This window comes from Sinocyclocheilus rhinocerous, unplaced genomic scaffold, assembly GCF_001515625.1.
Source record: "Sinocyclocheilus rhinocerous isolate Xijiao unplaced genomic scaffold, SAMN03320098_v1.1 scaffold2134, whole genome shotgun sequence".
Taxonomy (NCBI): Eukaryota; Metazoa; Chordata; class Actinopteri; order Cypriniformes; family Cyprinidae; genus Sinocyclocheilus; species Sinocyclocheilus rhinocerous.
In genome coordinates this window covers 456,121-471,042 of record NW_015652303.1, presented here as the reverse complement: position 1 = coordinate 471,042, position 14,922 = coordinate 456,121, and the positions used below count along the sequence as shown (strand labels likewise).

At 36.5% G+C, this 14,922-nt stretch overlaps 1 protein-coding gene across 2 annotated transcripts in view; it reads right to left on the bottom strand.

Moving 5' to 3' along the window:
* Positions 1-1,661: 1,661 nt before the first annotated feature.
* LOC107714648 (programmed cell death protein 4-like) overlaps positions 1,662-14,922 on the bottom strand; it is a 19,994-nt gene continuing 6,733 nt past the window's right edge. For both annotated transcript variants that reach the window (XM_016520574.1, XM_016520573.1), the window contains exons 4-12: positions 14,050-14,147; positions 12,750-12,863; positions 11,766-11,987; positions 11,419-11,516; positions 10,681-10,795; positions 9,349-9,456; positions 8,889-8,999; positions 4,740-4,879; positions 1,662-2,929 (exon numbers count right to left, since the gene is read on the bottom strand). In XM_016520574.1, coding sequence (XP_016376060.1) covers positions 2,878-2,929; positions 4,740-4,879; positions 8,889-8,999; positions 9,349-9,456; positions 10,681-10,795; positions 11,419-11,516; positions 11,766-11,987; positions 12,750-12,863; positions 14,050-14,147 — 1,058 coding nt within the window. In that variant the 3' untranslated portion in view covers positions 1,662-2,877. The remainder of the gene's footprint in view (positions 2,930-4,739; positions 4,880-8,888; positions 9,000-9,348; positions 9,457-10,680; positions 10,796-11,418; positions 11,517-11,765; positions 11,988-12,749; positions 12,864-14,049; positions 14,148-14,922) is intronic.

The following is a 14,922-nucleotide window of genomic DNA, read 5'->3' as shown; positions in this document are numbered from 1 at the left end:
TAATGCATCTCACTCTGGACTACAGCTCCTGTACATAGCTGTCTTAAAGCGGCAACTCCTTTTTCCTCTCTCCCGCAACATAGTGTTTTGTAGCATAGTGTAGGAAATCAACACTTTAATTGATACAACCAATAAAAACTTTAGAATCAGCTGTGGGGCGGAGTTTGCACTGAAGTGGATTGGGGGAAAAAATTGCACATGCGTGTCATGTGCCTGTCTGTCAATGGGAGGAAGCCACGCCCTATTTTGGAGCTCCCACCCCATTTTGGAGTTCCCGCCCCCATTTGCAGATCTCCAGGCTGCAGTTATACCCTTCTCAAAATGTGTGCTGCATGTTTCAAAAAGGCTTGATACAATAACACAATATACACACACGCACACAAACAAATAAATGAATTAAATCAAAGAATAAGTAAGTTCTTTTAAGTTTTTATGCTGTGTTGTTTCATAATGTTTCATAATCATTAATAATCATAAGTGCTTTTGTTGAACAGGGAAATTATGGAGTTATTTAACTTTGAGGGGCGTGGTTTGTAACCTAGGCTACTACTGCGGGACGCAGTCGGAAGGACGTTGTAACGTGGAAGGCGCACATAGCGTTGGCAGGTCGAGTGGCAGCTGCCCCTGCCACGCAAAGATTTTATTCCCTCTCCAGTTTCTTCTTTGCACTGCGATGTATTTTTTACTGCGAGAGCATGATGTATAGTGTGAGAGCGGCATTGTTTGTCGGGGACGGCAACAGTACTAGGCGCGTTTCCATTACAGATTTGCGCAAAACTTTGGCGATATTTTATAAATGTCGATACAAAAGTATTGCGAAATGACGGCGTTTCCATTAACCAATGTTATGAGACTTAAACGTAACCTTTTGCCTCTCGCGACAAGTCATGGCAACGGATTTTGGCTATATTTATTCAAAGGAGGCTTATGCGTGTATCTTTACAGAAGCAGCAAAGAGCCGCTTCAGAAACGTGCGTCAAGCACTGAGTGGCCGCAGTCAGGTTCAGTGACTGTATCAGAGCCACACTGCACCGCAGACGTGTGCCGTGTAAATTGTCTAAGCATTAATGGTAGGGAAAGCCCCTTATACTGGAGCGCGGCCACTTATGAAGTGTTTCTTGGAGGTTATAGTACATTGAATATAGTATCATATGACTTTTTACATACGCCATGTGACCTGTAAATGCGAAAAAGCAGTTTCCATTGCAGTTTTGCGAATTATTCCTTTTTCGCATTGCCTGAAAAACCACCTCATGCGAGCGTAAAAACTTTTTTGCGATATATGGGCGTTTTTGCGAAATTGACGCGTTTCTATTAGGCGTATTTTCAATTCGCAATTTCAATTTGCGCAATCTGAAGGGTAATGGAAACGCGCCTAATGCGAAAATGGAATAATTTTTTGTTTAAAAAAAAAACAAAAAAAAAAATTACTCAGGCTGCTTTCCAGATTCAGATGTTGTAGTTTGCTGTTTTGGGTATAGGGTTTTGGTATCCTGTCCACCTACAGTAGGTCACTGTGTCCCTCACCTCTGGTAAGCACTCCACCACCCTGTCCATGGCATGTCTCTTCATAAAAACTGTCTTTCAAAAATTACTATACCATATATCAATTTCCGGAAAAAAAAAAAAAAAAGGAAGAAACTCACAAAGAAACATCAATATGAGCATTATGAATTTTTATTGAAATTAGTGTCAAAATGTATTTAATGCTGGAACTCTGGAAATGCTGGTTGACAAAAATAACGTTTTTGCTTTGAAAAAGTCGCATGTACAAAAGTACTTTTGGTTAAATTTAGTAATTTCTTCCCATCATATAATTGAAACCACAAGTGTTGATTGAAACTGGTGGAAATTTGCTGCAAAGTTTACCACTTCAAAAATGATACACATACATTTAAAAAAAAATAATTGTTAACTCTGCACTGACACAATTTAACCATTTTCCTTGTCCAAATAAACAAAAGAACTGAAAATTAAAATGATTGATCTCAACATTACCTTCAAACAGTGAGGGTACAAAACTTTGAGCTGCTATGAAAATGGGAGACTGTAGTCTCACAGGCATCAGCCTGACTGAGAGGTGATGATGCTCTCTCCTCCATTCTTTGGCAGCTAAAACATACAAAGGTTCTTCTTGATGTCAAAACTAGCCACAAACTCACTAGAATTAAATTTGTTTTCATCATGCATTAGGTATAAATCATGAATAACCGAAAAAAGAGACTATGTAATTAACCAAGCAATGTCCCAGAACCTTGTGAATTTGTAAACGTGGGTTTCTTTACGCAGTAATAAGACAAATTTGAAGATAAACATGCAATAAAATGAAAACCAATAGAAGTGACTCCAATCGCTTCATAAAATATTGTACTTTGGCCCAACAGTTTGATTAAACACTTCATTTGAGTAGCACAATTTATTTAATACATTAGTTTACGTGCTCCATATTTTATGCATTACATTGCAAAAAAAAGCAAAACATTGAGAGACCACTGTGAACACTAACAAGTGAACACTTGTGAAAAAACAAAAACCAACTTAAGCTGAAAAAAGCAACATTAATCCCTCAACCCAAACTGTATTTCATGGCCATCTGAAGCTGCTGATTTCCCCACTTCTTTCTTTCTTTCGCTGCAGCGCTTACACTGCATACAATCGCACATAAATTCACAAACAAAAGGAAACAAAGCCTGTAACAGAGGAGAGAACAGCATTTCTCAGTTGTCACTCTTCTACGAGATGATATCGTTTCGGAGGCCGAATATTTCTGTGTACTCAGAGGATGAGCAATGAAGACAGTGAGGACAGATTCCCAGGGAAGTGCAGGAGATCCCAGCCTGCTCATCATCAGGACCTGCCAGAGCTCTCCCGAATCTTCTAGCTTTTCACGATCCCTCCGTCGCCCTCACTCACAAAGCGCTTACGCCCCCTATTGGCCACAAGAACACATGTTATAACGCTAGTGTTTACAGGAACAGAACTACAATTACATAGTAGACATAGGCGGAGTTTAGACGAGAGCCAATCATGATTTTGTCTGAGCTATGAATAAAACATAAAAATTAAGTAATTTATATTTTCTCATTTTATTTGTATTATCTTGTTATTTTAGTGGATAGAATAAGTAAGTTTTGGGCTAAATGGATTTCTATGATATTTAAGCCCCATTCTCGCGAGCCACGACTCATCATGATTCTTAACTTGTCGCGATCAAACTTTTTCAGACTACTGCAGCTTGCACTCACGCTGCCCGTTGGTTCGGCTTAGAGGCCTGCACGGGCGTCAAATTTAGGCCCTAGTGTCCGACAGCTTATCAGAATTACCGGCCCGAGCCGGTCTTTATTTTTCCCCTTCTCCCAAAACAGCTTATACTACTCTTTCAGCTATTAAAATGGTTCAGTTTTGTGTAATGGCAAAGTGATTATATTTCGTTTAGTTTTTGTTTTTTAAAGTAACGACCAAGCGGCCAGCGGCAGACAGTGAGCCTATGTTTGATCAATTTAGCCTTCTCAAATCATCACGACTTGCCTAAAATAAAATCTATAGATATAAAACAGTTCAAGCATATAACAATGTTTAAACGTTAAACCTAGATAAATGTGCGCTGTAATAGGCCTAGTTTGTGCGGAGAGTGCAAGCTGAAGCGCGCTTTGCAGGACATGGAGGCGCCAGCGCGATCACTTGCATTTTCTTTCAGTGGATATGCCGTCATTTTTGCTCATAAAGGTAAGACTCGAGTAATACATCATTTTGTAAAGGGTCTACTTTTATTTGTGTGCACTCACAATATCAACAAAACGTTGTGCTTTTATAAAATAAAGAAAACAAACACGATGCGCTTTCTGCCGTCTCGTCTTGAACAGGAGCGCTTACAAATAATGAAACAAAACTCAGCGAATACATGCCTCACAGACAGGGCCGTGCACAGACCTTTTATAATTCAAATATCTCCTTACTGTTTCCCCCTGACACATTTGTGGTAATTACTTTTGCCGGTGCTTTGCGGCAAGCTTAAGTCTATTGCGTGCATTTGAACGCAGAACTGTTTAGCTGTGCTGAAGGCACGCATGACCTGCTGCTGCGGGACACTAAACACCGTCGAGCTGCTCTTGACAGTCGCGGTAGCACGGTCTCGTGTTGTTTCCACCAGCGTAGCAATTTTTTTCGGCACTAATTGATGGATGTCTAAAATATAAAATAAAGAGAAGCCTAAAACAGGCCCGAGGCCCGGCCCTTGTCTGAACTCTGACGTGAAAATTGGCCCGAAGCCCAGCCCGAGGGGCGTAAAAACGTTGGGGCCCGTTGGGCCCAGGCTGAAATGCAGGGCTCTAGTTCGGCTACATCAGAAATAAGTTTCTCAGTTATGAGGAGAATAAGAAACTGGCTCTGATCTAGCACACATAGAACGATTTGACTGAAAATTTATCAGAAGAGATGAAAGAAAAATAGTGGTCATCTACGCAATTCGGAAAAAGAGGCAGCTTTTGTTCAGTATGTTTATTTTTTTTACTTTTTGTACAGCAGTTATTGTTCATTCTAAATGTATTTTTAATGTAGAATATGTGTTACATAAATACATGAAGTGTAGAACATATAAAAAAATGCTCCTGGCTCGTCCGCCCCCCCCCACGCATAAAAGTGAAACTTCGCCTATGCTAGCAGACGGTAACAAAATGTATATTCTCTAGTCTTTACATATGACGGAACATCGGTTAACAGGGAAGACACAAGTCTCTGACCTGGTTGGACAGGAATCTCTCAGCTGCTTAGTGATCACTGACTCTTGGTAACAAAGGTCCACAAAGGTTTCCATAATGGAGTGCGCATGAGGCACATCCAGGTTGATCTCTGGCAGCTCGTCATATACACGCTGGAAGCCCTGTGTAAAACATGCAAACCCATAAATCATCTCACAAACAGTGTCACTGTTCAAAAAATGTTGCCAACCATGCAATTACATATTTAATCTGGTCAAATTATGTAATGAATTATGTGGAATTCAATTACTGATTTGAAAGCTGTTGTTATGAACAGAAAGCTTTAAAAACATTCATTAAAATTATGGAAAGAAATGAATGAATGAATGAACAATACTTCCTCACTACAGGGTTGCCATTTTGTTTCTTGTTCACAATCACAAAAATAATGGCTTTTAGATTGTCCTCTGCAGGGTTCCAACTTGCAAACTTTCAATTACCAAGTCAAGTTGTATGTCAATAGACCAGGGGTCGGCAACCTACAGCACGCGTGCCAACAGTGGCACGCAGAGGGATAATCGCTAGCACGCGAGTAATAGGGAAAACTGCATACTGTCGTACATTTTGAGGTAATAACTTCTCATAGTCACACAGCCTGTTAGAAGCTAGTTTTTCGAGTCGTTCGTTCATCACGTGACAGACCAATAAGCTTGAGGCCGGAAAAGAGACTTAATAATAATAACCAACTCTTTATTACTTTTGTTACAACATTCAGTGTTATGGAAAAGAACCATCATGACAGAAATTCACACATTTATAAACTGTAAGAAGTAAAAAGCTACAATTTGAGACCAGAAACGCATTACATAACTGTAAGAGTGAATAATAATGATAATAATAATAATGATAATAATAATAATAATAATAACTATGCAAACGATTCGAAAGACTCGAGAAATGAACTGATCAATTCTCTTTCCGGCTCAGACTACATAGGTAAAGCTTATGGGACTGTCACATGATGAACGAACGACTCAAACCCTAAGACTCGAGTGATGAACTGATCAATCTTAAAGAATAGATTAATGAGAATATATTTATAATAATAATAATAGTAATGCATTTCCTTGCAGCTAGAGTGGTAGAGAACGCGTCAAAATTAGAGCTCAATTGCCACTGGCTGGACTGAGCGGCCAGAGAAGCGTCAGACCCACCAGTCGGGATTACGGCCATTTGTCTCCTTTATTCAGGATAAACCTCCCTTATACGCCTATGATATAAAAGAATACATTCATAAGAATACATTAATAATAATAAAACAATGAATTTCATTGCAGTAAGAGTCGTTAAACTGGCAGCTGGCTGGACGGAAGCGGCAGTAACCCACCAACCGGGATCACGGCCATTAGACTACTAATTAAACCTCATTACATTCAAAAGAACATATTCACAATAATAAAATTATGCATTTCCTTGCAGCAGGAGTGGTGGGGAACGCATAGGCATACTCATAGCTTAAAAAGTCTGACTGGAGGAAACTGTTATAGGAGGACATGAACGCAAATAATATATTAATTGACTCAAAGTTGTTTACAAAAACAATGTAGAAATAACAAAAATAAAATCAGAATGATTTCCTTGGAATGAGAGGCAGCAGAGGCTGGCTGGTTGAGCGTCCAACAAAGCATCAGTAAGCAACCAGCCGTGATCACGTTCATTTGACTGCTTTAGTTGGGGAAAAAAACCTAAAAGGTCAATCATCCAAAAAAACAGAGTCATAAAAATATATTCATAATAAAATAGTGTATTTCCTTGCAGGGAGAGTGATAGGGTAGGCGTTCTACTCGCAGATCTACAGCGGCTGCCTGAAGCTGCCAGCCAGCCACTGGCAGGTCACGTGACCTGCCAGAATCAGACTGGCAGCTGCCACCAGCCACTGGCAGGTCACATGACCTGTCAGTGGCGGCTCCTGCCAGCCAGTTGAAGATTGAACCCCCTCTCTAAAATGATCCGAACTTCCCATCACTACTAGGCACTTCAGATCAAAGCCTCAGCGGTCTAACAGCGCTCGTCAATGTCAAAATGACTGAGATGGCCAATCAAAGCGCGAAGCGTCAGTTTAACGTTAAAAGAGAGCGAGGTAAGATGAAGCTGCAAACCATTTAATATTAGTCAACGATACGTTTTACGATTGAAATGTTAAATGACCGACAGCTACATCCAGTGATGCAAACTACTCGATTTTTTTTCTCAAATATGGCTATTTTGAGAGAGAGAGATGTGTAAATTGTCTGCGTCCGTGTCTCTCTCTACAAACAATGAAGCTGAATTTAGTTACTTAAAAAATCCTGCGATTTCACCCCCTTGTTGCTGAGAAATATAATGTAGCGATTCAGTATTGATTAATAAAAGTCGCGTGGCAGCGCTGACAACAATTTTATGAGCTTCTGATGTTACTTTTTGCACAGCGCGATCTCAGATCTCTGTGTGCAAGTGGTGGTGTGTGTGTGTGTGTGCGCGCGTGCATCAATTAAAACAACGCATTAAATATAGAACGGTGATTAATCGGGCTGGGTTCTGACACAAATTTCACGATTCGATTCTCATTCACAAGCTTGCGATTCGATTCGATTACCAATTTGATTCGATTCAATATCGATTACTTTGGTTTTAAATCAGGTACAGTACATACAAAATTATCTCAAGGAAAAAAAATCTCTCAACTAATGCTGTAAGATATACATGAGAGTCAGTTGGTACTACATTACTATAATATTGAAGGTTAAAATTGACTAATTTGTTAAAATTACACTTAATGAAGTTTTTAAAATAAAGTTACAATTACATAATATTTCTACTTCAATTCGTTTAAAAAATATATATATATAAACAATGGTGGCTGTCATAAAAACTTGATGGATTTATTCAAACATAAATTAAACATTGAGGAACACAAATTTATAATGAATATGTTATATGGTGCATATATTTAGCAAAATGCCCCTTTCTACAGTTTATTTTCCTATCGGACTATTGAGTTTATGGTTACCTAATATGTTTTTCTGAGGTAAATGTGACGTTACGTGACATTGTTTACAAGCTGTTATATTGACGTGGATAGTTGGCCAATCAGAGCACACCTCGCTTTTCAGAACAATGAGCTTTGTAAAAATTGACGCGTTTCAGAAAGGCGGGGCATAGAGGAGAAACAATAATGTACAGTATGTGGAAAATAATGTGTTTTTTGAACCTTAAACCGCATAAACACATTTCATTACACCAAATACACAAAATAATGTTCTTTTTAGCAACATCATATGACCCCTTTAATGCATTGGCCTTGTCAGTGACAAGTTGTCTCACACACACACACACACACACACACATATACAGTGGTGTTCAGTATGGTCACACTATATATCTGTTATTCAAGAAACTTTTGAAAATTTTAAAAAACAATTTATAAAAAAAATCTTCAGAAACGGGTGCTTGTGTTGGCACAGTGGTTGACCAGAAAAATAAAAAATGGCATGTCATGCCGAAAAGGTTGCCGGCCCCTGCAATAAACAATCGTCACTGAGAAACTTCTGCTGATGTTAAAAGTAAACTGTTTTGAATACAAGTATGGTTCAAAGATTAACAGATGCAAATCTGGTGATAACCGGAAAAACTACCTTTTTAGTCATCTGGTGTTGACTACAAAAGGTAGTAGATATAAATCTCCATCCACTATCACCTTTTGTGTTTCATACAAATTTTGATGTTAGTGGGTGTAACCCCCATTATACTAATACTACAGAGCCGTCTGTTTGTTAATAATTAAAAAATAAATAACAACAATCATTAAAGTCTGCATTAAATGGAAATTCATTCTATTTTCTAAATGCATCTAAATATAAACAATTCATCCATGCATGGGTTTCATTTTCTTTTTAAATGTTCTGACCTTGTATTTTTAAACTCTTCAGCTTTCTTATAATAGACTTAAAAATTGCATTCAGATCTGCCTCCATCCAATCAACAACCAATTAACTGAATCAAGTAACTGCCTTAGATTTGTCTTTTTTGATTATATGCTTTACTCGGATGTACTTCAAAACACTGAAAAAATTATCGATCTGTCTCTACGTCTGTTATGTCGCAACTTTAGAATCACCATCAAAAAAACAAAAAACTCAAGTTAGTACAAACCCTGTTCATTTGGTCCAGAGTGATTAGGCCGGTTTGCCAGAATGCCTTGAGAAGTTTGACCATCATCTGTAAGGCTGTGTCACCTGTAGACTCCAGTACCATAACCACAGCCTACATCAACCAGAAACGGAAACAGATGAGAGAAACTAGGAAAATGATAGGAAGAGGAAATAAGGAAAAGCAAGTCCTTGTGCAACCTGACAATGCACTTTATCATCAAAGAAAATGTTGAAAATGTGCTGGTCCAACAAGAGACCTATTACTAGGGTGAGGGAAAGTGCATATTACTGCGCTAGTTGTTGTAATGGGCAAAACCAAGATGCAATGATTGTGATACTGATATTTCCAAGTCAGTAGACTTGATGGTAAAACAACATTTTATAAAAAAACGGTGAAATCTCTTTTTCTCTTTAAAACGCAACATGACATAACTACTGTACATGCTATTCACACTTCATACCTCATAGACCAGTTCATGATGAAAGTGTGGCACTTCTAGATCTCGCAGACAGTGCTCAGCCTCAGAGAGCTCACCTGACGCCAGGTACTCCTTTAGCAATAGGTTCATCTGTAAAACAAACAGCAACATAATATATGGACAACAAATAAGAGGCAAGATCAGAAATGTGAAAATGGGTTACTATTGTAGCAACCCAATTTTATTGCATATTGTATATGTATATTGTATATGTATATTGCATGTATATATATATATATATATATATAATATGTGTGTGTGTGTGTGTATATATATATATATATATATATATATATATATATATATATATATATATATATATATATATATATATATATATATATATATATATATATATATATATATATATATATATATATATATATATATATATATATATATATATATATATATATATATATATATATATATATATATATATATATATATATATATATATATATATATATATATATATATATATATATATATATATATATATATATATATATATATATATATATATATATATATATATATATATATATATATATATATATATATATATATATATATATATATATATATATATATATATATATATATATATATATATATATATATATATATATATATATATATATATATATATATATATATATATATATATATATATATATATATATATATATATATATATATATATATATATATATATATATATATATATATATATATATATATATATATATATATATAATGAAATCTTAGGTTAGGTTATGAAAGTCAGTTATGACTGACTATGAGAGTTTGTACTTCGAGAAACAAGTGAATTAATTAATAAACACCTTTGCATGAAAATGTTGAAAAAAAAAACTTAATTTTCTTCATTGACTGACTGGTGGATTCTATACTTCGATACTATACTTTTTCTATACTGTTCTATGCTATATTTTATTCAATGATAATTCAACAACATGTAAAATAGATCTTTTTAGACCTGGATAGAGTGGTTTTATTACGTTATTATTAACTGTTAATTAATTCAATAATTTATCAACAAATAGGATTATATAAAATATTCAAGTGTCATAATTTTATATCAAGGGTTAAATATATAATATAATACAATACAATACAATAATTTGGAGTATTTAACAAGCATTTTGCAGTATTAACAAGCAGTCCTTACAGCCATTAAAATTAATGATTAAACCTGAAAATTTCTGAATATTTACACTGTATTTTGAAAATAACTCATTTAAAAAATACAAAAAAATTTAGTACGCAAGTAATAATACAGGGATACCTCACCTCTTTGATGAGATGTTTGACAGGCCTCTGGCCGCCACCAACTCCCCACACATTATCAAGCCGCATGATTTTCCTTTTCATGGAGAGAAGAACTGATGCTCGGTCCAGTGCAGCTCTAATAGTCATGAGGGCATGAACAAATGAAGAGGGGAATAGCATGAAGGGTAAGGCAGCAAGTCAGAAGCAGATAATGCAGAAAACGTGCAGTTCATTTTGTCTGATTTAACATGTCAAACAAAAGGAACTGCATATTCAGTCTAGAACCCCATGTAGGGTGGGAAATTACCCTCATTGCCTCTACACTTTTTTTTAGACTTTATGATTTTATTCTGAACATGTAAAAATAATATGATAAAACCTGCTATAGTGAATGGCAATCATTATTCCACTTTTTCCGTCTGTGCTACTTCCAGGAAAGACTAAATGCTACTCCTACAAACATGCATCATTGCAACAAAGCAAAAGCAATGACCAATTAGAGACAGTTCACCATAGCTACTGACAGATAAGTCCAAATTACCTGCCACTGCATTGACAGCTGGCTGGTGGCAGGTGGTAAACTCCCACCGCAATTCCCATTCTGACCCAGAATGCAACTCTCATTGTGACTCCCTCCATTTAAACAAAATTGGTCTTCAAACTTAAACTAATTCTAATTCAGAATCTGGACACAAAAATGCTGGTGAATATCCAAGCAAATAAGCCAATATAAGACTGTCAAAGTAACATCAAGCTCACCTGGCATTGTCACAATCTACTTTGCCTTTGTAACAGTCAAGGAAACTCATGGGTAAAGCGTGGTCAGCAATGGCTCGTGCAATAAATTGACCAAGCATCTAAAGAAAGGAAAGGAACCAGGTAATACAGGGAATGTATTTCACATTCAAATACAATATATACACTTTCATTCAATTTAAAAGAGAGGCTAGGCTAATCTTTAAAAACACTTTTTGTGGTCTATTGTGTTCCCCAGTCATGCATATTTGGAACAACATGTTCCTTTAATTACGTGCTGTCCTGTTTCACTGAATTTCTTACATTGTGGATTTTACAGTATAATTGGGTTTACTGTATGACATTTCAACCTGTGGGGCCTCCGGTGTATCCAGGATGAGGTCTGGCAGCTCTTTAAGCATTTTGTCAAATGCACGTGACATGTCCTTCTCAGAGAGCACCTTTCCAGACAAGTCGGAGAGGAGACGAGATGTGAGCTCCCTGTGGCTGGCCTTGCCTTCCAGAGAAAGAGACACAGCCAGAGAGGAGAACTCATATTTGTGATGGCCCAAGTTCAGCTCTTTGAGCAGCATCTACCAGACAAAGGAGGAAATGGAGATAAGTTAAGATCAATAGTTCACATAAACAATAGAAAACTGTGGACAATAGCTGGGATGTGAATTCAATGCTTCCATTCTGATGAGTATTTAAAATACTGTATACTACACCAATTGTGAGGTAAGAGTGATGCAGTAATATAGTGGTTCACAACCTTTTTGACTTCAGGGCCCCCTTATAAATTTCAGGATTCCAGACGTTTAAAGATATCTGAATGTTCTTCTGGAATCCCGCTCCTTTTAATCTATTAACTTTTATGATTTTTTTTCCCAGTCGTTATTTTTATTCACAACTTCTACATGATAAATTATTTTAGAGCTTGGCATAACCGTAAAATTTAGTTACAAAAACACTGTCCATGGAGTTTAAAGATTTTATTAATTTACATGAGTTTTCCCTCTCTAGAAATCACACCTTAAATTAGTCTTCCTCATATATCTTAGTTGTCCAAGATAGTGTGAACCCTGTATCTTCAAAGAAGAAGAAAATAGATGGTGTGAACTGAAAATAGGAATTAACTTGATTTAGAAATCACTTGTTTAAGCTTACTTTAATGCTTTTTTAATGCCCCCTAGTAGGCTCCAGCTTTCTGTTTGAGAACCACTATGCTAACAGTAAACAATTAATAGTTATAGAATGTTTAGCACACATTGTATCCAACATTTTCCCCTCTACATTACACTGAAACAAAGGTTCTGTTAATTGGTATCTGGGCTTTGTGATAAACTACAGCTCACCTCCACTTCTTTGGTGTCTCCATGCTCAAAGTATTCCTGCACAATGGGGTTGATGGTCTTCTCGAGTTCTCTCTCGTCCAGCTCTGGTACTACTGTGGCATATACCGTGTCTCCCTGATATACAAATATGAGTCTCACACTAGAAAAACACCTTTACTGTACATAAGGGGGAAAAATTAGGAAACAACAAGTATATACTAAATAAATAATAAAAATAACACATTGATTTCATCATGCATCTGGCCTCACAGAGCTTTCAAGGAAACAAGACAATGCTACAGGCATTTGCTTTTTAATTTGTGCACCGACTAACATCACTGCAATATTCAAACAGCATGCTTGCCAGAACTACTTTTAGCTCACATCCCACTCAGATGAAGAGGAGAAACACTGATTATTTCAAAAAGGCCAATGGGTTTTCTAATGGACATCTCTTTAAGAAATAATTCACTCTACCTTATTTACTTACACTCATGCCATTCCAAACATCACACCTCATTAGTGGTTGTGTCAATGGCATGATGCAAGAATCAGTGATGTTTAATGCTACTGACATGTCGCTATATTTGATTTGGGACTTGTTGAACATGAGCTCTATATACACATCCATGTGCATTTATAAAAAAATAAATAAAAATATAATTTTTTTTTTTTTTTTTTTTTTTATTAATGAACATAAATTGTCTTATTTAAAAGTGCTAAACTGGGTGATACTGTCTGTTGTAATGTTTTTTTAATAAATGTAATTTAGTTATATTATAGGTATTTTATCTTAAACCATAATCATGACAGTTGCACTAACCTCACCTGGGACTAATTAAACTCTATAAAAAAAAACAGGAGCCTCAAATAATTTTTACTGCATTTTAGTCAAACTTCTTGCAAGTTCACTCCCTTTGGACTCGAATCTCACTTAAGGGGTCCTATAATGCTTTCTCACTTGTGTTATGTTGCTGTTTGAGCATAAAAAAGATGTGCAATGTTACAATCCTCTCATTTATAAACATTCCCAGAGTCTGAATCAGGCTTGAAAATCATGAAGAATGACATGAGGGTGAGTAAATACTGACAACTTTCATTTTTAAATGAACTATCCCTCTGAACTATTACCTCCAGTCCTAAATGTGTTAACTGGCATTGTTGATTTAAACAATACATGATGTCCACAGACATCAGAGAACTATTGCAAATATTGTGACACTTTTCATTTATAACCCATACATATTATATCTACCATAAAGTGAGGTATACTAGTATTCTTCATGTAACCTGTAAACCTGAAATGTAGGTATACCCTTACCTGTGAAGATTCATCATAGTTGGGGTCCTTAGCATCAGGTTCCTCCACCTCATATACCATACCCGCTGCTCCCCACACACCTTTACCACCCGCTCCACCTATACATAAGAGCAATCAGTGTAAAACACTAGAAGAAAGCCAAGCGCGAAAAGTGTTTGAAAAATAAACATTTATCCAATAGACACCACAGTATAAGTGGTGCCTGTTATATCGCTTATCTTATTTTTTGGTTTGCATCCATTAAAATAAAAAATACAACCGAATTAGAAAAGGTAACTTTCATTTGTAAATCAAAATAAAAACCAAGAATTACAACAAAGAAAAAAACAAGAATTATGTAATAAACATTTTTGGGACGATTTTGCAGCTAAAATAACTACATCTTGATGATAAATACCGTAATTTTAAAGGGTCATATGATGCGATTTCAAGTTTTCCTTTCTCATTGGAGTGTTACAAGCTGTTCGTGCATAGATAAGATCCCTAAAGTTACAAAGACTAAAGTCTCAAGCCCAAAGAGATATTCTTAATAAAAGTTAAGACTTGTCCACGCCCTCCTAGAACGCCTCGTTTAAACACGCCCCCACATGTCTACGTCACTGTGTGGGAAGATATGCATAACACCGCCCAAATGTTCACACAAAGGAAGAAGGCGTAACTTTTATTCTCGCTGTAGTATTGCTGCTGCCGCCATGTCGAGACGCTGTGTGTTTCGTTGTGAAAGGAAATACATCAACGGATCAGCTTTCACTGTGGACGAAGCGGAGTCCAGCCCGGGGTCGTCACATGTGGTTGCCGCAAGCCCGCCGGCCACGCCGTTCCTCATTCAAGCCCGCCGTGTGTGACGCTGTGTGTTTCGTTGTGAAAGCGAAA